This window comes from Suncus etruscus, chromosome 6, assembly GCF_024139225.1.
Source record: "Suncus etruscus isolate mSunEtr1 chromosome 6, mSunEtr1.pri.cur, whole genome shotgun sequence".
Taxonomy (NCBI): Eukaryota; Metazoa; Chordata; class Mammalia; order Eulipotyphla; family Soricidae; genus Suncus; species Suncus etruscus.
The window spans coordinates 47,800,216-47,824,984 of record NC_064853.1 but is presented as its reverse complement, the minus strand read 5'-3'; the positions used below and the strand labels follow the sequence as shown (position 1 = coordinate 47,824,984).

The 24,769-nt window shown below is 45.5% G+C and overlaps 2 protein-coding genes across 4 annotated transcripts in view; one reads left to right on the top strand and one right to left on the bottom strand.

Moving 5' to 3' along the window:
- The window catches only part of PTPRU (protein tyrosine phosphatase receptor type U), an 86,171-nt gene extending 79,385 nt beyond the window's left edge, over positions 1-6,786 (top strand). For all 3 annotated transcript variants that reach the window (XM_049774626.1, XM_049774625.1, XM_049774624.1), the window contains 5 exons: positions 1,067-1,207; positions 3,306-3,431; positions 3,524-3,681; positions 5,612-5,747; positions 5,944-6,786. In XM_049774626.1, coding sequence (XP_049630583.1) covers positions 1,067-1,207; positions 3,306-3,431; positions 3,524-3,681; positions 5,612-5,747; positions 5,944-6,006 — 624 coding nt within the window. In that variant the 3' untranslated portion in view covers positions 6,007-6,786. The remainder of the gene's footprint in view (positions 1-1,066; positions 1,208-3,305; positions 3,432-3,523; positions 3,682-5,611; positions 5,748-5,943) is intronic.
- LOC126011003 (zinc finger protein 106-like) overlaps positions 1-24,769 on the bottom strand; it is a 356,336-nt gene that overhangs the window by 50,382 nt on the left and 281,185 nt on the right.

The following is a 24,769-nucleotide window of genomic DNA, read 5'->3' as shown; positions in this document are numbered from 1 at the left end:
GAGTGGCTTGAGTGGGTATTTGGGTAACTTCTAACATCTGGTCTATGACTGTGGGTGCACAACTTGAGAGTCAGGGGAGGGGTTTAGACAGGGCATCCAGAGAAGGAATGGCACAGCACTGGGTGAGGAGCATCTGGGAAGGACCTCAGATTTGGGGCTGCAGTCCTGCAGGCTATGGGCAGCCCCCTGGACAAGACAAGTCAGGAAGGAGGGCAGAATCAGTGCCTGTCACTGGTGTTCCCTGGGTTGGGGTCTCAGACCTTTCGTTGAGTTGAAAGGAACCTAGAGACTTATTTATACAAGAGTATTAATCCCATCTGTGAGTCCTGTTACCCAGGCCCTGTGTGTTCTTTGGCTGTACCCCCACTCTCTGTTCTCTTGAACCTTGCATTTGGGAGGTCACCTGCAATGGGGAGCTTTGCGTTGGGGACAGTCAGTGAACAAAGAGAATGTCAGACACTGGTCATTTCTACAATACAGCAACCCAACTATTTCATATGGGCAGTGTGTGGTTGTTTTGGATGAGGTAACAAGGAGGGTCTCTATGAAGAGGTGATTGCTAAGCAAAAGTGAGAAAGAATCAAGAACGGGAATGTGTGGACAGGAGTTTATTCTGGCATCAGGAACACCAGATGCAAATCCCAGTGGCAGGGAGTAAACTTGGTCACCTCTACCTACCACACTCCAAACTCTTCACCATACGGCCTTTAGCTCTTCAGTTCCTCAGGGAGAATGGGCTTCTTTGAGAAAGACCTGGGGGCTCAGCTCTTGAAACCAGACTCTGGAAGCAACCTAGCTGGCCAGCCTTTGCATGGCTAATTGTTGAGGTGCCTGCTGAGCCTTCCCTGCGGAAGGTCCTAGAAGCGCTGGACGGCCAGATGCCCAGCCAGGCTGAGCTGTGTCTTCCATACGGGAGGGCAACTGGGGGTGCGGCCTGGTCCTGGGGGTGGGGCCCGATGCCTTCCCAGGAATGGCTGCCTGTCTCCCGTGGGAGGGAGCTTGGGGCAGGGCTAGGGCCAGGGTCGGCACAGTGAGCTGGCTGCTGACAGCTTGATTGATCTTGCAGAGCTACACCCGGAGTGCTGCCTTCATCGTGACCCTGCACCCGCTGCAGAGCACCACACCTGATTTCTGGCGCCTGGTCTATGACTACGGGTGCACGTCCATCGTCATGCTCAACCAGCTACACCAGTCCAATTCTGCCTGGGTAAGATCCACTGCCCAGGTCCTTGTGTTCAAGACCAGGTCCAGGAGTTGGGTGGGGTCTCTGATCTTTTGTTGCGAGATTAGATGGGGTCGTGCTGCCTCCAGAACCTCAACTGTTTCCTCATCTGTGATACAGGCGGTCAGTCTAGAGAAAAGGAGCTGCTCTTTGTGGAGCAGCTGCTGTATGCAAAAGACTCATCTTTGCACTTTTTTTTTTTTTTTTGGCTTTTTGGGTCACACCCGGCAGCACTCAGGGGTTACTCCTGGCTCTACGCTCAGAAATTGCTTCTGGTAGGCTCAGGGGACCATATGGGATGCTGGGATTTGAACCACCATCCTTCTGCATGCAAGGCAAACACTCTACCTCCATGCTCTCTGGCCCCTCATCTTTGCACTTTTAAGAGTAAAATGTAAAACTCATAAGAAGCAATTTCTCCAAGGTCACATAACTGTCCCTTCTGCTCTGGGCTGCATCCTCTTAGATGGGGTGTCCCTTTCCCCACCTCATGCTCTATTGACTAAACTATCCATCACTGGGATCTTTGAAACAGTAAAATTCCAGCCTCCTTGCTTTGTGACTGGCTCAGGGCAAATTGATTGATCTCATGGGGCTTCAGTTTCCTTTCTGTGTACTGGGGACCATTCCAACTCCTGGCTCCCTGTCAGACCTACAAGGAGAACTTGGCTGCTGGTGTGGAGCTAGTGCCCAGTATATGGGGGAGGACAGTGAGGAGGGGGTCAGCACATGGAGGAGTCAGTACATAGAGAGGTCAGCAATGGAGGGGTCAGTACATGAATGGGTTATCACATGGAGGCATCAGTATATAGAGAGGTCAGCATGTAGAAGGATTAATACATGGGGGATCAGTACATGAGGTGGTCAGCACATGGGGGTTAGGCTGTTCATCTTCTTAGTGGTTAATGACCTGGTTGGGCATAGCCTGAAGCAGCTTCATTTTCTTTCAAGGCTTCTGGAACTGGGGCTTCCCTGAAATGTGGGTGCCCAGCTCTTAGCCAGCAAGAGCCTGACCTTGGGTCTGTGCCTCCTTCCCCAGATTATGTACTGAAGTCCAGGAAGGTCTGTAAAGTTCATATGGTAGTTTCTTGTGACCCCTGGAAATTGTAACAAGCCTTGGTGTATCTGGCACTTGTTGTCAGTGACCTGGGTTTGTGGGTCAGGGACGGGGATGTGGAGAAAACCCCACATGGCAGGAACCCTCAGAGGGATGGGACTCGTGGAAGCTTCCTCATCATCACCCTTTACTCTCACTGGACACCTTGTACCAGGGATTGTTCTCTGTATAGGGGGAACAGTGCATGGGGTCTACTGGACAGTGGGAGGGCATATCACTCCTCCCAGTCCTAGGGATAGTGTCAGAGCTGAGATGTATGGGAGAGTCAGCATTAAGTAGGTGAAGACATAGGCATGAAGGAGATGGAGGGGAGTGGGAGCAGTACATGCAAAGGCCTGCAGCAAGGGGTGGTCAGGACCCCAGCACTAAGGAGATGAGGTGCCCTCTCCTCAGAGGGCTTGGTCAGAGGCTTCAGAGTCACTGTGGGGCACAGTGTTTTCTAGGAGGAGCTTGGGGACCATTTCACACATGGAGAAACTGGGGCCTAGAGGAAAGAGGATGCTTGCTAGGGTTTCAGGCAGGGCAAAGACTAGAAATGTTAGTCTGGATGCACATGTGTGTGTGGGACACATTCTGTGCCTCCTCTGTCCCCCCACTGTCCAGCCTGTGACCTGAGAAGGGATGTACGCAGGGCCCAGTCTCCACGCAGTCAGTATATGGAATGAGTCTCGGAGTAATGCTGGTCTGCCAGGGCAAGGAAGAGTGTGAAAATGGGGGTGTGTGATGGGTAGGGATGGCTAGTAGGGAGTTTGCATCACTGAAGGATATAGCTCAGCCCACCTGAGTATTGAGTGGAACACATGGGGCCTGTGTGCTAGGCAGCCTGATAGGTGAGTGGGGGAACTTGGAAGGTCTGGGCTACTTGGGTGAACCTGGGTACAAGAGGTCCCCAGGGCAGATGTGGAGGTTTGGGTGGGGTTTAACCAGCCCTGCTCACCTCAACTCTCCTCCCTTGTTTGCATCCAGCCATGCCCACAGTACTGGCCAGAGCCAGGCCGGCACCAGTATGGCCTCATGGAGGTGGAGTTTGTGTCGGGCACAGCAGATGAGGACTTGGTGGCACGTGTTTTCCGGGTGCAGAATATCTCTCGGGTAGGTGATGTGGGAGGTTGGAGTTGGTGTCTGGGGAGACGTATGGTGGCCCTGGTACTCACAGTTGCCTGTCTGGTTGTGCATGCCCCTAGCTGCAGGAGGGCCACCTGTTGGTGAGGCATTTCCAGTTCCTGCGCTGGTCTGCGTACCGGGACACACCTGACTCCAAGAAGGCCTTCCTGCACCTGTTGGCTGAGGTGGACAAGTGGCAGGTGGAGAGTGGGGATGGCCGCACTGTGGTGCACTGCCTGTGAGTGCTAGGTGGGAGGAGGGCTGGGAAGCACTGGTCTGGCTGGGTGGGAGGAGACCTATGGAGCAAAGGGCTGGCCAGGCAGGAGAGGACCTGGGAGCACAGGGCTTGTTGGGCAGAATGAGAACTGGGGAGCACAGGGCTTACCCCAAAGCCCCTGGCTTTCGGGGGCTTGGCTTGCTGTCCTACTGCATGAGGCTGGCCCTGCCTTTCCTGGAGGAACTACCATTTTCCGGATATTATCTCCACCCTGAGCAACTGCTCTGAACCTCTGTGACGTTGACTGTCAGTCAAGTCAGGAGGCAGAGTCCTGGGTCTTTATTTCCCCAAAATATACAGTATGTTCCTACTTTTGGTGGTTGGAAGAGTTTGGGGCTATTCCTGGCTCTTTACCCAGGAGGGATCCCTGGCAGGAGACCTCCCCCTCTTTCATAAACCATATGTAGAGCAGGGTATATGAACCAGGGTTGGTTCCATGCAAGGCCAGTGCCTTTACCCTTGGACCATTCATCTGGCCCCAGTTACTTAAGCCTGTGGAGTTCTAGCTTGGTTCATGCATGTATGCTTGAAACTTTTTTTTTTTTTTTTTTGGTTTTTGGGTCACACCTGGCAGTGCTCAGGGGTTACTCCTGGCTCCATGCTCAGAAATCACTCCTGGCATGCTCGGGGGACCATATGGGACACCGGGATTTGAACCAATGACCTTCTGCATGAAAGGCAAACGCCTTACCTTCATGCTATCTCTCCGGCCCCGCTTGCAACTTTTCTCATTCAAGTGTTCATATACTTCATTGGTAAATTTATTTATTCCCTCATATCTGGGTGTGGTCACACCAACTTTTTTTTTTTTCTTCCACATTTACTGACCCTTTTCAGAGTCAGGCAGGGCATACTGGATACAAAGAGCTGAGGTGGGCAGGTCCTGAGGGCTGTAAGGTCCTAGTGGAAGAGCTTCCTTTGAGAGGGGAGCTCGTGTGCTCCCACCTACCAAGAGGAAACATGGGCAATGGGGTTGGGGAGATGGGTCAGGATGAGAGGATCCTGCTGAGCGGCTGGTGGTCTGGTTGAGAGTAAGTATGTGTGGGTGTACACACACATATACACTTTTTCTTGACTGTACTCTTCTGCCTTCCTCTGTGGCCAAGTTTGTCCCAGCCTTTTTTCTATGGAGTATTAGTACTCTAGTCTCACAAATTTGCACTTTCTCCTTTGGGCTTCTTGTTTCTAGATGCAAGAGGTGCTGGGTGTCCATCTGAGGATCCAACTTTGCCCTTTGCACCTTGAGCTCCTGCTTCCCACCTATTTTTTTGTTTGTTTTTGGGTCACACCCGGCAGCACTCAGGGGTTACTCCTGGCTCTACACTCAGAAATTGCTCCTGACAGGCTTGGGGGACACTAAGGGGTGCTGGGATTCGAACCACCATCCTTCTGCATGCAAGGCAAATGTGCTACCTCTATGCTATCTCTCTGCCTCCCCCCCCCTTGCTTCCTACCTTTAACTACCTGTTCCTTCCTTGTTAGGGGCTCTTCCCCTCACCCCTAGTTCTTTGTCCCTTCCTTCCTTCTGGGGCCCCCTCATCCCATCCCTTACCTCTTTGTTTCTTTTTTTTTTTTTTTTTTTTTTTGTTTTTGGGTCACACCCGGCAGTGCTCAGGGGTTCCTCCTGGCTGTCTGCTCAGAAATAGCCCCTGGCAGGCACGGGGGACCATATGGGACACCGGGATTCGAACCAACCACCTTTGGTCCTGGATTGGCTGCTTGCAAGCAAACGCCGCTGCGCTATCTCTCCGGGCCCACCTCTTTGTTTCTTAACCCCACCTTTAGTCTACCTTTAGTCTGCCTCTCATCTGAGATTCTGCTTTTCACCTTTGAATGCACCTAACTCTTGACTCTTTCCCAATTTAACTCAAGCTTTTTGTGTCCCGTTTAGAAATGGGGGTGGTCGCAGTGGCACCTTCTGTGCCTGTGCCACCGTGCTGGAGATGATTCGCTGCCACAACCTGGTGGATGTTTTCTTTGCTGCCAAAATGCTTAGGAATTACAAGCCCAATATGGTGGAGACCCTGGTGAGAACTGAGTCCCATGCCCAACCTCTTCTCTTCCCAACCCATGCCACCCAGACCCCATAACTCATCCTCCCAAGTCTGGTCCCCAAGATTGCCTCTTGGGCTCTAGTCCTGTGATTGTCCCCTTGCCTCTTCTCACCCTCTCTTTGTTATGTGGGAGGACCCATCTGGTAATCCCTTCTTTTCTTCTCCCCAGGATCAATACCACTTTTGCTATGACATGGCCCTGGAGTTCCTGGAGGGACTGGAATCCAGATAGCGGGAGCCCATGGCCCTGGGGCATCCACCATGCTCAGGACCAGGTCCGCCATCCCTTTTGATGAGAACAGCCTGCGTCCCACCCTGATCCATCATAACCCTATAGGGAAAGCATTGGAGTGGCCGAGGAGTCAGCTTAAGGCCCCTTCTACTGCGGGCAAGGCTCTTCAACATGCCCAGTAGGCAGGCTGAGGACCAAGAGGAAGCTTAGTTCGATGTCCACTGGGTCCTGCAGAGAGGCCTGGCATTGCCCGGAACATGGATCAGGCTTACATCTACCATTGCAGGACCCAGGTTGAGCACTTTCCATCTGTCCTGGCCTTGTGTCAGATGAAGGAGTGCTTACCGAGCAGGGGCCAGAAAGAAGCTTCCTTCCAGTTCAGTGACCTCTGGATATAAGCAGAGATGACACGGAGGTTTGACATCTGGTTGTTAGGAAATGGGCTTGGCCTTGCTTTGCCAGTGGGCACAGGAGACCTCTTCTCAGGGGACTGGGGCCCCTCCTGCTCCTGCTGCCCCACTGTCCTGGGCTCCCTGGGCCCAGCCCACCCTTTGCTTTCCTGCCATGTGCTCTGGCTTTCCTCCTGGGCCCTGCCCTGTCCTGCTCCGTGGGGTTGCTTTCCTAAAAAATGGAATCACCCTAGCGCCTCTGCCTCTCGATGCCTCCCCACTGGCCAGCCACTCAGCCTGTGCAGGTGACAATCTTCAAAGCTGAATGATAGCCCTAGGGGTTGAGGTCCCTGGGGTTCCCAGACACTGAGTCTCTGGGGAAGGGTTCTGCTACACACCATCCACGGGAGGAAGAGTGATGCAATGGGAGGATGGTTTTATTTTTATTTTTTTGGTTATATTTTGATGGGTGAAGGGAAGGTCTCTTTAAAATGGGGCAGGTCACACCCCCATTTTGTGCCTCAATTTCCCCATCTGTATACTGTAGATATGACTACTGACCTACCTCGCAGGGGGCTGTGGGGAGGCGTATGCTGATATTTGTAAAGCGCTTTGTAAATAAACGTGCTCTATGAATGCCATAGAGTGGCCTGTGTGTGTCTGGCCTCCTGCCCCCCCACCTCGGTGGCTAGGACTGGGGCTGGGTCCCATCTGGCCTTGGTTCAGTTGTTGGTGCCAGATATCACTCAGGAGCCTTTCCTCACAGATGTGCATGGCTCAGAAGACTGTAAGGACGGCAGCCTTCCTGGATGTACTTTCCCAGGCAGTGAGTTGAAACCCTCCAGGTTCAAACCTTTCTTTACCTTCCTCTTTGAGGGCTGGAAGCCTGGTTAGGCTTCTGTGGACACAGCCAGTGAGGCTAGGCTTTGGTGTTAGGCTGGACCTCCATCTGTGAGGCCCTGAATGAGCCAGTTACCCTGCTATGACCTCTGTGTCCCATCTATAAAATGCTGGAGACACTGTTAGGGTGAGATAAAGTCACTAAATAGTGCCAGGGGTGGTACTGGGGGGGGGGGAGCAGAAAGAACTGAGTTTAAAGAGATGAGACAAAGGGACACCATCTGAAATATCATGGAGCCTCCTCTCCCCCCTGTCCAGGCTGCTGGGATACAGTAGAAGGAGGTTGGACCCTGCTAGTAGACATAAAAATCCCTCCCTCTTCTCTCAATCTGTTCATGTGGCCCTGAGCAGGGTATTTACCAGGAGTCAGCCTTAGTTCTTCATATGAAAACTGGTGTTATAATGTGTCAGTTCTGTTCACACACAGACTTACTCTATGCCGCAGTTTCCTTTCTTTGGTTAAAGGATATGACCCTTTCTAAAACCTCACAGTTGAACAACCTGTAATCTAAATTAAAAATGTGTATGTTGAGGATATGGCTAAGCAGCAAAGCACACCCCATGCATGCATGAGACTTAGGTTCGATCTCCAGCACTGCCAGAAGGAATCAATAAAGAAAATTCAAATCTAGCCAAAGATTGTGATGCCCCTAAGTGAGGGCACAAACCGAGCCCCTCATTCTCACTGATCCCTAAGCCTTGCTTAGTGAGTTGCATGTATCTGACCTAGATACTAGCCAGGCAGTGCACAGGCCTTGCTTTGACAAACACAGTGTGGCTGCAATGAAGCCAGAGACTTCTGGCTCCCACGCCTCTAGCAGCACTGCAGATGCTGCTTTTGTGCTCTTGGAATTCTACCTTGTAGTGAAGTCTCTCTGACCTACATGAGTGGAAGGCACAAGAGAAGAGTTCAGGCAACCCATGAACAGCAAATAGCAACTGCCATTTCGGTGAGTCTATACCAGCCTCCCAGCCTGACTGCCCAGTACCGGAGAAACTTCTCGGCAGCTTCCAGAACTAGGGAGAGAACCCACTATTTGTTTTGGCCTCCTGAACAGTAATCAGAAATTCCTGGGGCTACCCAGGTACAGAAGGTTCAGCTATATGGTTCACACAGTTCAATGCTAGTCTGCAGTGCTGAAGGCTACTAGACCTATACCCAGAGATGCTTGGGTGTTGGGCCACAGAGACACAGGCAGCTGCCTCTTTGCCCAGAGTTGCTGTGAGGACACAGCAGTACCAGACTTGGTTTTGAGCCACTACAACCTGACGCCAAAGTCAGGGCCTTTAGCCCCTTGTTCCAGTGCCAGGCAGGACAGCAGATGGGTAAGTTGAGATTGGGGGTTCAGGGAGAGGAATGGAGGGTGGTGGCCTGCAGTCCAGACTTCAGGATGTAGGATGATAATGGCCTGTCCGCTCTGCCAGCTGCAGCTCTGCAGTGCAGGATGGAAGCTGTCCATCTAGATCCCTGCAAACATGATTTTTACCCAATGCATAGACTGGACTTCTGGCGGGATCCAGTGAAGGTGTGGTCCAGTCAGCTCTGACTTTCTGTGCTCCTTCTGCAGCAGCTCCCTGGTTGGTCTGACTTACCACCTGCCCTAGCCCAGGAAAGGGGAGCAGACACAGTGGCTGCTGAGCATTTGAAACCCTCACAGAGAGTGTAAGTGGGGCCCAGCTGTGCCCCTTCCTGGGCTCACTGGTCCCCAGCTGCTCTCCAAGGGGAGGAGCTGACATACAACAGGGAGTGGAGGCAGGGCCCAGGACGGTGTGGTGCCTGGGAAAACCTATCTGGGGACAGGGACATCCAAGGATGATCCAAGTCTGAGTCTTTTCCTCCTGAAGACACTGATGGTCCCTACCATCTGGAGCCTCAGACATCTCTGAAGCTGGCAGGGGAGAACACCAAGCACTGGCTGGTATCAGTTCCCTGTTAGGCACTGGATGAATGAATGAATGAATGAATGAATAAACCAATGAATGAAAAGCACAGAGCCAGGATGTAAGCTCTTCCTCCAAAGCTGGTATTAGTGTTAGTTTTCCAGATGCCAAGTTGTGACTTGATGAGGCCAGACCGAGTCCACATAGGCTCTGTCACCCTCCATACTGTGGGCCCTCAGGAAACACCTGTTCTGGCTGGGCTGATCACACCTGTTGGGTGTGGGGCAGCCAGAGCTACTCTCCAGGAGCTCATTCCTAGCAGGACACGTGTAGCTTCAACACCCCCAGGATAGCGGGGCTCCTCTATTCCTGGCTTCCAGCCATTGGTGGAAACATGGCTTCTGAAACGTGGTGAAACTGGTGTGGTTTGACCTTTGGGCTGATGAGTTTGAGCCCCCACTCCTGCCCCCAGCAAATCCTTGCATTAAACTTAATGCAGACATTGCCCCTCATCTTCCCAGAAGTTCTGAGGTAGGTATTAACCAGATTTTTTTTTATATATATGGAAACAGGTAGAGAGCTCATACAAATTGCTTCAGGTTACAGCTAGAAAAGAACCAAGATTGGATGGAACCCATTACTTGCCCCCAAAGCCACTTCTCTTGTGACCGTCATAGACAGATCTGGCAGATCCAGATTTAATCTACATCAACTGGGCCTATTTGCCCATGAATCAATCTGCCCTCCCTCGCAAAGTTTGAGCTGAGATTCTCAGATTCATTGCCTGATAGCAGCAGCCCTGCTGGAAATGCTGTTGACTGAATGTTCTCATGTTTGCAGTTGGGGATGGGAGAAAACCCGAATCAGCAGGAGACCAAGAGAGAGCCTCCTTAGGGAAAAATGAAATATGTCTAAACCCGCCTCCTACTTACTCTCAGGGTGGGGAGAGGGAGGCAACCTGCCCAAGAGTTTTAGCGTCTGCTCATCTGTAAGCTGAACAGCATGGCTCTCCCGAGCTATCTGTTCTGTGATTGTGTTCGCTTGTGGAAGAAGGTGCAGACAATTCTCTCCCCTGGTTTCTAGTCCACACTTGCCTCTCTGCAAAAGGCAGAGCATCCCAAGCTTCTCTAACCCCTTTCCAGACAAATCCCTTGTTCTCTTCCATGCCTGCTTCTGTTCCCAAGCTGGTTATGAATTTATTGTCTCTGCCTTCCAGATATATCCTTCGTTGTCCAGCTCTGCAATGCTGGAGTTGCACCCTGGAACAGGTTTTGCCACTTGGAGCTCTATTAGGCGTTGTCAGTAGAGGGCACTAGAGAGACACTGCGAGGTGCTGGACCCTGGAAGCTCTCTCTCTCTCTCTCTCTCTCTCTCTCTCTCTCTCTCTCTCTCTCTCTCTCTCTCTCTCTCTCTCTCTCTCTCTCTCTCTCCTTCCCTCCCCCTTCTCTCTCCCTCCCTTTCTTCCCTCCCCCTTCTCTCTCCCTCCCTTTCTTCCCTCCCCCCTCTCTCTCCCTCCCTTTCTTCCCTCCCCCCTCTCTCCCCCTACCCCAGCAGCACTCAGGGGTTATTCCTGGCTCTGCGCTCAGAAATCGCTTCTGGCAGAACCTGGGGGACAATATGGGATGCTGGGATCTGAACCACCATCCTTTTGCATGCAAGGCAAATGCCCTACCTCCATGCTCTCTGTCCCCTCTCTCTTTTTTATTTTTTCTGAATTAAAAAAAATAAAACAATTATTTTGAGTCAGTATAGGAGCTTAGACCTCACAAGAAGTCCTGTTGACCAGTGTTGGTCCTTTCAGGCTTCACTCTTCGGAGGGTGGCTTTTGCAGTTCAGTCCAGTACTCCATGAGAAGTTTCTTATTCTCAGTGGCTGCATATTCTTGTAGCCATCACTGTCACTGGAGAGGCATGGAGTTCAGCCTTGGAAAGGGCTTTTTCAATTCTTTGTTCCTCCGTCTCTACCTCTGCCATGGGGCACACCTGCCTGTGCTCAGGGATCATTCTTGGTGGAGCTCAGGGGACCATATGTAGTGATAGGGATTGAGTTGGAGTTGGCCTTATGCAAGGCACAAAGCTTACCCACTGTACTATCTCCTCAGTCCTGTCTTAGTTTTTTTTTGGTTTGTTTTGTTTTTTTGTTTGTTTTTGGGTCATACCCGGCAGTGCTCAGGGGTTATTCCTGGCTCTGTGCTCAGAAATTGTTCTTGGCAGGCTCGGGGGACCATATGGGATGCTGGGATTCAAACCATGATCCGTCCTGTGTGCAAGGCAAACACACTACCGCTGTACTATCTCTTCGACCCTTAAGCTTCTTATTTACTCTACCTTACTTTAGGCATAGAAGTTGCATTTATTTATTTATTTATTTATTTATCTACTACAGATGGTTTCTCTATGTTTCTTTTTGCATTTTGTGTCCCATAGAGTCCTTTTGGACCCTTGTTAGTAATTAACTGCCCTTCCCTAATGAACAGTTCTTCATAGTAACAAATGCATATTCAGATGGTGGGTTATGAATTCTTTGTCGTGACTGAATCTGAACAGTGGGGAGCAGAGATGACTCCTTAGAGGTGGGCTATCAGTCAGTTCCCTTGTGCCTTTAGATTTGATCACTAGCTGAGGTCGTTGCCAATGGGACATGGGATGCTGGTCTTTACAGTATATTGGTCTTGGGATTATATCCACCATCTGTGATGAGTTTTTATAGAGCACTAACAAGTGCTAGAACCCCATTGACTACTGCACTGGACCATCAGTAATTGTGACAGCAAGGACTGTAAGTGGGGTGAATTCCTAACAGCACCAGAGCACTTCCTAGAAAGAAAATGATAAGTCTGGCCAGTTGGGTTTGCTTTGTTTTTACCTAGGAAGTGTGGATAAATTGTCAGCTAAAATAATGGTTTGAGAACCACAGAGCTAAACATGGGTACCTTTAAAAGAACCAATTTTATGTAGTCACAGGGCTTACATTGCTGAAAATCAAACATAAAATGTAATTGTATGGTGGCAGGCATCAAATGTCAGCTACATGCACAGATTTGCCAAATACATGCAAAAGTTTGAGGATGAATTAAGAAACAACAGGATCTTGAAACTTGGAGTAGCTGGACTGGTTGCTATGGAGCCACTCTGAGCTTCCCTTTACCAATGAAGACAACTTATCCTTTCATATCAGAATAGACTAGATTTCTGTTGTTGGAAACCTGTGACAACATCTCAATGTTGATGTTTTGAAAGGACATGGACAGTCTCCAGACAAACCAAAAGGCACCCATTACATCCTTCAAAAGGTCAGGCAAGCCATCATTAAAACATTATGATTGAGGCAGAAATATTTTTTGTATAATAGAAGAGCAAGAGTTTTTTTTTTTTTTTGGTCAATGGCAAGCTTTGTCATAATATTGAGTATAGGCGAAAGCTGATTCTAAGGGAGAAAGATAATCACATTGAACTCATGGATATAAATTTGGGATTTAATGTTATTTTGAGTAAACTCAGTAATTAAAAAATTCAAAGCCTCTATCCACGAATGGAGTGAGAATATGAACACTTTCCCAAAGAAGATACATGAATGATGATTGTATAGGCATATGAAGAAGTGCTTATCCCTCAGAAAAATTAAAATCAAAACAACACTGAGATATCACCTCATATTAGTAAGAATGGCACATATCAAACAGTCTGGAAACATATTTCCTCAAAGAAGAAATACAAATGGCCAAAAAACACATGTAAAAGTGTTCCACATCATTAATCATCAGGGAGATACAAACCAAAACAACATTGAAGCACCATCTCACGCCAAAGAGACTGGCACACATCACCAAAAAACAAACAAACAAAAACAAAAACCAAAAAAAACCAAACAAACAAGAATAATCAGTGCTGGTGGAGATGTGGGGAGAAAGGAACTCTCAATCTCTGTTGATGAGAATCCTGTCTAGTCCAGCCTTTATGAAAAACATTATGAAGAGTCCTGAAAAACACTGGAAATTGAGCTCCCGTAATGATCCAACCATACCACTTTTAGGGATACACTCTAGGAACACAAAGACTCAATACAGAAATATCTTCTGCACACCTATATTCATTGCAATGCTGTTTATAGTAGCCAGAATCTGGAAACAACCCAGATGCCCAACAACAGATGAGTGGCTAAAAAACAGTGGTACATATATACAATGGAATACTATGCAGCCATCAAGAAAAACGAAATTTGGGCCCGGAGAGATAGCACAGCGGTGTTTGCCTTGCAAGCAGCCGATCCAGGACTAAAGGTGGTTGGTTCGAATCCCGGTGTCCCATATGGTCCCCCGTGCCTGCCAGGAGCTATTTCTGAGCAGACAGCCAGGAGTAACCCCTGAGCACTGCCGGGTGTGGCCCAAAAACCAAAAAAAAAAAAAAAAAAAAAAAAAGAAAAACGAAATTTTCCTATACATGGAGAGACATGGAAACTTATGCTGAGCGAAATAAGTCAGAGGGAGAGAGATAGACACAGAATAGTCTCACTCATCTATGGGATTTAAGAAAAATAAAAGACATCATTGTAATAATACCCAGAGACAATAGAGGCTTGAGTGTTGGAAGACTTGGCCCATGATATAAAGCTTACCACAAAGATTGGTGAGTACAGTTAGAGAAATAACTACACTAACAATTATTATGACAATGAGTGAGAGAAGTAGAATTCTTGTCTCAAATACAGGCAGAGGGTGAGGGAGGAAGGAGATGGGGGCATTGGTAGTGGGAATGTTACACTGGTAAAGATGATGTTCTTTCCTATAACTGAAATCCAACTACAAATATGTTTGTAATTATTGTACTTAAATAAAGATTTATTATAAAAAAAAGTCTGGAAACAGCCAGTATTGTGGGGTTGTGGAAAGAAAGGCACCTTGTACACTGCTGTTGGAAATATCATCTGGTTCAGCTTCTATGAAAAGCAATATGGAGAACATGCCAAAAAGTAGAATAACTCCCACTTAACCCAATGATACCATCTCTTGGCATCTATTCTTCAATTCTAAAAAACATTAAAAGGATACACATCAATGTTCATTGCAACATTTTGTACAACAGCTAAATTATACAATAGCCAGCTATGGAAACAACTCAAATGTCCAACAATGGATAAATGAGTAAAGGAGTTATGGCAAATATACACCATAAAAATATTATGTAGCTTTGAAAAATAACAGAACCATGCAATTTGCCTTGGCATGGATGGAAATAGAGAATATCATCTGAATAAAGTCATTTATAAGGAAAGAGATAGATAGAGCATGATCTCTCTCATAATGTAAGACTCTAAGATACATAGCAAGGAAGTAACAAAAGGCCAAAGAACATAATGGGAGAACTGATCCATAAACTGAGTTTGAGCGAGGAGGCTTGAAAGGGAGTGTCACTGGGGTCCTTGAGGGAGGGAGGTGTCTACACTGGTGATGAGCATAGTGGGAAACCATCAATAACTATATTGTAAACCACACAACCTCAATAATTTTTTAAAATATTAGCTTATATTGCTGAAGGTTATTCTAGCTGCTTACTAGAAATTTGGTTTGAAATTTGAAAATGAAAATAGGTTATGTTTGAGAAGAGAAGCCAGAATGATGGAAAGAGGGAATCCAAAGGCTTAAGAAAATAAAAATTTGTAGGGAATTTATCACATGTGACGTGTACAGTCATCCACAAATGATATTTCATGAAAATTCCCATAAGAAGCTTTATTTATTTATTTGTTTGTTTTTGGCTACATCCGGTGCCATGCAGGGGTTACTCCTGGCTCTGCACACAGAAATTGCTCCTGGCTGGGGGGACCATATGGGATGCCAAGGATCGAACCCACATCTGTCCTGGGTCAGCTGCGTGCAGGGCAAATGCCCTACCACTGTTACCACGACGGCCCCAGCCCTTAAGATGCTTTCTTAACTAAGGTGTTAAGAAATAATATTGTTGCGGTGAGAACCTACATCCTTAAGAAACATTCAGGAGTGTATTATAATTCATAGAGAGCTCGTTTCATGAGAATGAGAATCCTGGAAGGATAAAGGCTAAGTGTTGTGCATAATAGTCAAAGATAAGATTAGTGTGCTTTCCATAAAGATAGCAGGGGTGTTCTAGCAATTGGAATGCCTTAACCTGTAATCAGCTTTGTGGGAACAAATTGATCAGTCTGACCCTAGGAAAGAATGAGATAGACAGTTTACTAAAGTATTGCTTGATCTATATTACTGAGAAATAATTGATTGATAGTCAAAATCTGAGTTGAAGTATCCTATTAGTTAACTATGGCCTCACATCAGTTTTCAGGCCTGAGCCCATTCCCAGGTCATAGCCTGCTGGCCGAAGAGAACAAGCCCTTGAAGAAGCTTTCTACAATAGTGCTATAAATAGGTATCACACTCTCTCCAAAATTCACCAAAGTATATGTGGCTGTTTACAAGAATGGATGTGCTTGGCAAAAGTGCAGTAAGACCATTGTCATTTACTGGAATCAACTCTAAATTTATGATCATTTCTGGGGATGCAAAAATGTCAAAATGGTCTACCTGTCAAAGTGATGATTTAAATATTAAGGAAAGAGCAGGGAGGTCCCTTCCAGATTCTGGTTCTCTTCTATCTTTTACCAAAAAACTATTATTCTATTGTTGAATATGTCATCAAGGATGTTGAAATGGCCATTCCCCCAGTCCCTCAGAGTATTATTGAAGTAGACATACTTGGCAATTATAAGAATCCCTAGACATTTCGTTTCTGATGCATAAAATGAGGGCAACTTTGGAAAAAATAATTACATCTAAGTTAATGAAACTTACCTTCTCTTCCATGATAGTAAACTGGAAGCACTCTCTGTCCTTGTATTACCAACATCTGATATACAGAGAGAATGATTCTTACACGCCTTCATGTCACTTGGTTGTCCTGGGGGTAGAAACTGGGTGGGGTTGGGAGAATGATCAGATTATTGAATGCCTTGTTGAGGGGAGATTAGTTCCAGTTGCAGCTAATGTCTCAGATATATTGTATTAAATATACATTCATATATATATATATGTCAACTAGTTGAGAACACCTTAATACAACATTTGATATACAGTCATTTACTACTCCCTTTTTCCTCACACAAGTTTATAAAACCATCCAAAACAATTGATTTTTACCTTGTAGGATCAACATTACACATTCACAGTCTTATTTCACACTAACTCAATTCTCTCTTTCTGTTTTTGCCGTTATGCTGTCCTCTGAAAATGTGTTCATTTTGGCAAACTTCACACTGGTGCACTCTATTGATGACAAGCTTATTGCATCTGATAAACAGGAGGTAGCATATGCGATATATGTGAATGAGACAGTAGGAAATAAATCCTGTGAAATTGCATAGGCTTACTATCTCAGTGAACTTCCTGAGGATTTAGTGATATGGAATGTGTTGAAATATGAACATTTTCTGCAACCCATCATCTACCTCAAAAGAGGCAGAATGTTTAGATTTTTTAGTTCTGGAAGAAACAAAATAACATTTGACAAGACTTACAATTTTGAGTGGTGCTACAGGAAAAGGATGTTCTGTAACAAGTGAAGGGTTCAGCACAAGTTCTACAATTTGGTCCTTATTATCCATTATATTTAACGATTCTCAAAGATTTCAGAACAAATCAGGATGCTACACAGAGTTTCCGGCAAGCCCTAGAGAAGTTTCTCGAATTTTAGGGTAACTTGATTTCTTCTATGCAGATTGCAGAATAAAATTTCTGGGAAACAGTTTTAGCTTTCTACGTGACTGTGGTGGAGACTGGATTCCTAACTAAGAGACATCAGGTGACTATGTTGCTTGAAGTTCCATTTAGTATTCCCTCAACACATCTAATCATAAATTAAGCTTTGTGTAGGAGCAATATATCATCAAATGGTATAAGAGAGCCCAGACTTGGGCAAGCCTGGAAGGTAGAAAGTAGATTATATAGATTATATAAATCTTGCCTCATTGCCTCTTTTTCCTCAGTGTCTATGACTTCATGGAGGATTCTTAAAGCTTGTTTGACTGAAGAATGCAAGCACAAACCTGATTTACAGTTGACACTGTATAATTTATTGGTTTCACCTAAAATAGAAGGCTAGCATTTTCTCATTAGAGGTAAACCTGAAAAACATTGGTGAATGGGGCCGTAGAGATAGCACAGCGGTAAGGCGTTTGCCTAAGATGCAGAAGGACGGTGGTTTGAATCCTGGCATCCCATATGGTCCACCGAGCCTGCCAGGAGCGATTTCTGAGCATAGAGCCAGGAGTAATCCCTGAGCGCTGCCGGGTGTGACCCAAAAACAAAACAAAAAAAATTGGTGAAGGACAATTTTTTTCAGTAGGTAGCACTTTAGTAGTATATTTGGTTTTCCATTTTGAAATAGAGATGGCTAGAAATTTTGCCCTACTGATTTATGACTTATGAGAAGTTGTTAATGGTGACTGAATTAAAGGATAAGTCAAGGACTTAGAAGGCGAATGATGAGGGACGGTTGAGATAATACAGTGGTAGGAGCCTTGCCTTGCATGTGGTAGACTTGGGTTTGACTTTTGGCGTTCTCTGAACACCACCAGGAGTGATTTCTGAGTGCAGAGCCAGAAGTGAACCCTGAGCACCACCAGACATAACTGCATAGCACTGCCAATGTCCCCTCTCCTACCCCCAAACAAAAGAAGGAGCATGATAGGAAGATGGATGGCAGAAATTCTGGAGGAAGAGGTACAGATTCTTCATATGGGCATAACCTGGGAAAATTATGTCCATGTGAATTTAATGTACACTCAAAAAAATCCATTGCAGTTGAGTTGTCCAATGATCAAGCTAAATGGGGGGCCAGAGAGATAGCACAGCGGTAGGGCATTTGCCTTGCACACAGCCGAGCCAGGATTGGGCAAAATGGGTGACCATACTTTTTTAGTTACCAATTAGTTCTTTACCCATATATTCCTGTTAATGTCCAGTAGGCCCTTAATTAAAGTGTTTATAGTGGCAGGAAGAAAGGACTTTATGCCTCAAGCACATGAACTTCCCCTTACTAACTAAGTGCATCATTGGACACTGCCACTACTGGATTCTCAACCTTCTAACAGAAAAAAATCAAAATGATCTTACAGTCCCTGGTTGGACCAGCCATTTACTAGGTAGCACGTTGATTTTTATTGTACTCCTTCCATCATGTAGGGGTTAATATTCTTCTAGAACCAAATAATCTTCTAGATATGGATTTATTGTGTCTGCCTGTAATGTTTTTGTTTTTATCACCATTCATGTATTTATAGACTACCTCATACACCATCATATTATTCTACTCAGAATTGCCTCTTCTCAAAGAACTCATTTTGCAATAAAGGAAGTATAGCAGTAGGCTCATTGCTATAATCCTTCACCTGGAAGTGAATGGTCTCACTGAAATATGGACCGGCTTATTGAAAGCTTAGCTAGGACTCCAGTTGGGAGAGAAACCTGAGTGAATGCAATGGATGCTTCTGTGTGGTGCAGACTTCCACACCATTAGATTGCTTGGGTCTGTTAATCTGAGAATAGAAATGGGAGTGGTTTTATGTCAGTCTAATCAAGAGATAGAAAAGTTTAATTAGGAGATGGAAAGCACATCACATTATCTATGGGGAATAAAGGAAAGTCTAAAGTTTGAAGGAGTTTGAAGGAGAATTGTTGGTAGTGGTGTGGGGGGGCCTGTATGGGAAGGCGGCTTCTCTCCATGACTGGGGCTCAAATTATTGTAAAGGGGATAATTGCAGGTCATTGGATGATAAAGAAGCTCACTGATAGGCCAAAGTTAGTGAGTCAAGAACAGCCTGCTGGGCTGTTGATGAGATTCAAAACTGTCCTGGAAGTAGTTTCTGAATTTGCTGGAAAAATTCCAAGATGCTTCCCACTGAACAGGGGACAAGGAATAAGGAATCACTGTGGTTAGAGGCTTGGAATAAACTCTGGCTCTCATCCATCTTGCTTTCCAGAGGTCAGCTGTGGGGATGCTGCTTATATCACAAGGGGGTGTCTTATACCACATAGTTCTGAAGGAGCAAGAAATGGCAAAAAGCCCTGAAGTCAGATAGAGTGTACAGTGACCTGTCAGTGCTATCAACTGATAAAGATGAACATTTTGTGCTTAGGAGAGAAAGTAAAATCCCCACAAATAGGCTCTCAGGGTGGTTTTGGAACTGATAATTTATAGACAGCAGGGACAGACTCCTCTTCCAAATCTCTCCTTCACCCACAGAAGAAATTTTTGATATGACCTCTGTTGGTTTGAACATCTTTGTTCCCAAGGAGGCATGCAAGAGATGCAGCCATGGTTTCAGTCCTAGGACTGCCCTCTAGCAACTCGAGGGCCTTGTGTCACTGAACCAAAGCAAAGCAAATGGTGATGTTACTGGATGGAATGGATGATCCTGATCACCAAGGGGGAAATTGGCTATTACTGCACAATGAGGACATGAGTGATTATGTCTGAGACTCAGGGGCGTCTCTAGGTTCTTCTTAGTAAATCCATGTCCAATTGAAAAGGTTAATGGAAACTAGCAACTCAACTGATGACTAATTGAGGACTATTACCACTCAGAATGAAGTTTCGACATTTTCCTCTAGTTGCAAACTCGTTAGCTGAAGTTCTGGTTAAGGGTGGGAAATGTGGCATGGGTAGCGAAAGAAAGAAGTTATAAATGTTATCACTTTGTATTAGTGGCATAGAGATAACTATAGTGTTTAATACATTCATAAATTAATACTTATATTTTAACCATTTTCTTCTCACTCATTATTACTTATATACAAGTTACTGAAAATTAACTTTTACTGTGTTTGTTGGTTTCTTGGTCACACCAGCTGGTGCTCAGGGATTATTCCTGGCTCAGGGATTATTCCCAACAAGTTTAGGGGACTATAGGGAATGCCAGGGATAAGACCCTGGTCTGCTGCATGTAATACCCTACCAGTTATTACTATCTCTCCAGCCACTTTATTAGACTTTTTTGATAGGAGTCAGAGATGCTGCTCAACATCTATAAACATCTGTAGGGCAGCTCCTCATGACAATGCATTATCTTGTTCACAATGCTAACAGTGCTGACATTGAGAAAAACTGAAGAAACAAGCTCAGAAATGAAGATAGGCAGAGATCCACACAGGTCACAGAAACTGAGCTTGGGTGCTTCTTTCACCTCAGGTTGGGTCTTTTCACTCCTTATCCTCTTCTGTTTTTTTACCTTGTAGCCAGGATAGGAAAAGAATTGGAAGCCAGTGGGGTCTGTTCCCAGGAATCCCAGGCTTGCCAGCTAGCTGGCATTCCCCCTTCACTACCCTGTCTTGCCAATCCCCAACTCTTTCCCAATACAACCATCTGCTTTCTGCACTTCCATTTTGAGCAGCTGGGAAACTGAGAAGCTGCACTGATTCAGTACTGGCAGTGCTGCTGTGGAGTGAGCTGGCTTGTTTTGCTCCTGTTTCCCAACCTTCCTCCCCACCCACCCCTTCAAGGACTTTTCAAGTGCTCCACCCTTCCTCATCCCTCTCCCACCCTCATCTCCTTCACTCCCAATAGGCAAGTGACCTTCTGAAGTACTCTCTTCTCTCATACAAAGAAACCCATTTTCAGCCAGCACAAAAATAGCCTTACCCATTTCAGTAAGAGCTTCTGCTCCAGGTAGAGAAGACCAGTATGTTTTCTTCTGCCTTTGCAGGTAGTTCTGATGAGTATTTCTCTCTCATATCTCTGCTCCAGCTCCACTGCCAAACACTTCTGTGTGTAGTTTGCTCAAATATTCCCCATAAAAATTCTATAATAAATTATTTCTATGGAATTCTTTGACCATTTAGCCACTTTCCTTTCTTCCCTTTTTCTTCTCTCTTCTCCCCTCCACACTGTTCCAGTGTTGGAGTAGCCACTCTCGTGCCCTTCCAGCTACTTATCTCCCACTCAGCTGCAAACCAGCCTAAATGTTAGCTCTTCTCAGGTGCCAGAGCAGATGCTGCCAAGGTTGCACCTTATCTCTGCTTGACTGCAAGTTTTCTGGAAACTACAGACAGTTCTGGGCAAGCTCCCCACCTGTTCCAAAGAGCTTATATTGTCTGTGTGGCAGGTGCGCCTAAAATATGAGGGCAGGAGAAGTTATTGTCCCAAGAACCAGTGGGCAAAGGCTCAGCAACCCCTTTCTCTGAAGGGGGCTTCTGTTATTGTCCCAGGTGGAACCCCCACATGATTGTGCCTTGTGCTGCTCCCACTTACCAATGCACTGACCTGCTTTCCCTTTCCTCCTGTTCTGTTTCTCCATTTCCTCATTTCAGTTCCTTGAGTTTCACCTCCTTGAAAAACTATCGATACCAGAGACCTCATCTTCAATCTCCTTTTAGGGGCACCCTCCCTAAGATCAACACCTATTCTCTTCGCCTGTTCCCTGGTGCTTATTTTATTTTATTTTATTTGACTTAATAGAGGGATTGCCTGGAGGACACTTCTAGCAGACATGGTGCAACCCTAACTGTCTGATGATCCTTTTGCTGTGCTCAGAGGCTACCAGGGATACCATGCAGTGCTGGGGGACATGCAAGCATGTGTCTCATCCTCCTGAGCTTCCCAGACAGTTCCCCTCTGTTTACTAATGCACCTCTTGAGACAGAATTTCTGTCTCTGCCAGATGGGGTGGATAATCTGAGCACCCTTAGGAGATGGTGATGAGAATCTCAAGGACATGGGGGATGAGAGTGGAGGAGGTCTCAGATACAGTTTGTATTATTTTGCTACCGACATTTGTCTGAGAATTGGGTCCATGGGCTGTGGTGCTGACTTTGACCCTCAGTCTCTCAAGTACTGAGTAATGCTTCCTCTAGATTTTAGTTCCTTCTATAAAATGACATTAATAATCTCAAGTTTAATCACTTAAAAATCACTATGAATCTCAGTCTCCCTAAATAAGGGAACAATTAAGGGAAATGATCTTCAATTTATCCTACTTTTCAGACCATGTGACAGTAACCCCAAGGACAGTGGGATTTATTATTCAGCAGTCACTGCAGCAATGGGGTGTTAGGGTTGCCTGAGTTTCTTATCTGAGCTGCTGAAAGGAGGGAAGAGGAAATCAATATGTCATCTTCCAACCTAGAAGTGGGACCCCTTCTGGCTTTAATTTTGGAGGTACTGAACTTTCTTCCTACAAGATGGGTATCTCTGAAGCTATAAACAACTGATGTCTCAGCAAGTGACAAAAAAAGCCAAGTCTCAGTTGTCTGACTGAAGGGACCTTGATGTTGGACTTTAGGTGTAAACTGAGTGAGGAGAAGGAGAAAGAAGTTTACAAAAAAAGGTGAAGGAAAGAAAAGGAGAAGGAATATTATGACAAATTTAAAGAGAATTAGTTCCCTGGAAGAAGATATTATCTCTAGTTTTGCATTAAAATTCAAATATAAAAGTGTGAGTTTTAAGAAAAACTTTAGATCAAAGATTGACTTCACCACTCAGCACACAGAGAATCTGGGTTCATAATTCAGCTGCTCCCAAACTCAATTTTTATATCTGTAAAATGGGGTTAAAGATGATGCCTCTTTTTTAGAAATGGTCTTGGCATATGTTTAGCACCATGCCAAGGCAAGAATAAATTCTCAAAACAAAGAAAATACGGTGGCAACAGAAAAAAGAAGAGCAACTGTGAACTTATCAATGAAGGTGTTTTAAGGAAAGAGACTCTAGAGTTCACCTCATAAACTAAATACAGCACAATCAGAGGGCTTTTCCTTACAGTGGAAGATCAGTGGGTCTGTCTCGTTGAGAGAAGCTTGAGGAGGCAAAAAAATTCAGATCACACCAGCAATGCAAAGAAACGTTATTGTGAATATAACAGAAATTATTCTTTTATTTTTAGTAGGTACAGATGCTGGGGATCAAATTTGGGTCCTTGTATATGTAAAAGATGCTATAGATCAGGGCTGGCATTTGTCTTGCACGTGGCTGACTGGGGATGGACTCGGGTTCAATTCCTGGCTTCCCATGTGGTCCCTTGAGCCTAACAGGAGCGATTTCTGAGTGCAGAGCCAGGAGTGACTCCATGTATGGCCCAAAAAAGCCAGAAAAGATGCTTTTGATCACTAAGATATATCTCTGGCACCACCAGATAAGGTGGTGTTATATATTTTGTTATAAAAGGCACCACACCTGCTGATGTTGGAGAGTCCACGGTCACTCCCAGTGATGATCAACTTGGCAGTGTGGACCTGATGGCTTGTAGCTTAGGCTTGGCATATGGTGCTTGGCAGTGCTCAAGGATCACCAGGATGCACTCTGCTGTGCTTGTAGATGCTGTGATACCTGGGATTGAATTTAGGACATCACACAGGCTAGGCATGAGCTCTACCACTTGAACTATCTTCCTCAGCCCCATGAATCACTCTTTATGCAGAGGCTCCACAACAGTGTTCAGTTTCTATCCCAGCAATTTTAGCAATATTTCTGCTGTGAGTGGTTGATTGGTCAATATTGGACCTGGAAGTTCTGCTCAGTTCTAGTGGTGCTGGGATGCACCGGGGCCACACCTGAATTCAGAGGCCTTGTAATGTTAGGAATTGACAGTCTCTTTATCTCTTTTTCCAGATGTCAGAAATGATTTTTTTAACTTTAGACAATATTTGGCTATACTCAGGAGTTATTACACCTGTCTTGGTACTTGGAAACTGCTTCTGTTGGTGCTTGAGAGACAATGTGGAACTAAGAATAAACTCAGACCTTCTATGTCTAAACCAATGAACACAATAATTTCTGTCTCACCCACACACAAAATTATTTATTTTTGCACAGAACAGAGACAAAATTATGAATATGAATGAATGAAGACCACAAAAGCCACAGGCTCCACTAAGGAGCACAGAAATTATTCTTAACCAATAGCAATTATGTTATTGAGCACAATAGTTCTAGCTAATAGTAGCTACCATGATTAAATAATAGAAAGCTAAGACATATTTCATGTAGTAGATCAATGAGGAAGAATCATCAATAGAGAATAATAATTAAACAACTATCATGTGTATAAACAAGAGAAGCACCGCAGCTGTGATAACATCCCTCCCACCTCATAGTGGCTTAGTAACAAAGTCTGGACTCCAGCCTCCATTGGAAGTTGGACCACTCACCAAAGTTTGTCAACAACACATACACTTTCCTAGGTTTTCCAGGAAAGATTTGGGAATATAATAGCCTGGGATTGTAGATATATACTGATAAGCTCAGGAAACTTCTTCACAGTTCTGATGACTTGCACAGGAAGTGTAAGAAAGGACCTCATTTGCAAGAGGCTAGATGTGGCCCATTGTGGGCTGTTTAGCTCCCTGGGATTATGAAATCCATATAGGCTTTCCCTATCAATCTCTACTAAGTCAGACACCACCATTTACACACCTCAACACCAATGTCCTAGAGCTTTCTCTTCTTAGCAAGTCTTGCTGGTGGTTCTGACCACAAACAAAGCAGTGGGTGGAGATGAAACAACCCAGAATGTACACATTGTGAATTGGAGAAATTTCCAGATAAATATTTGCCTTAGTTTTTCCCTTTTGAATA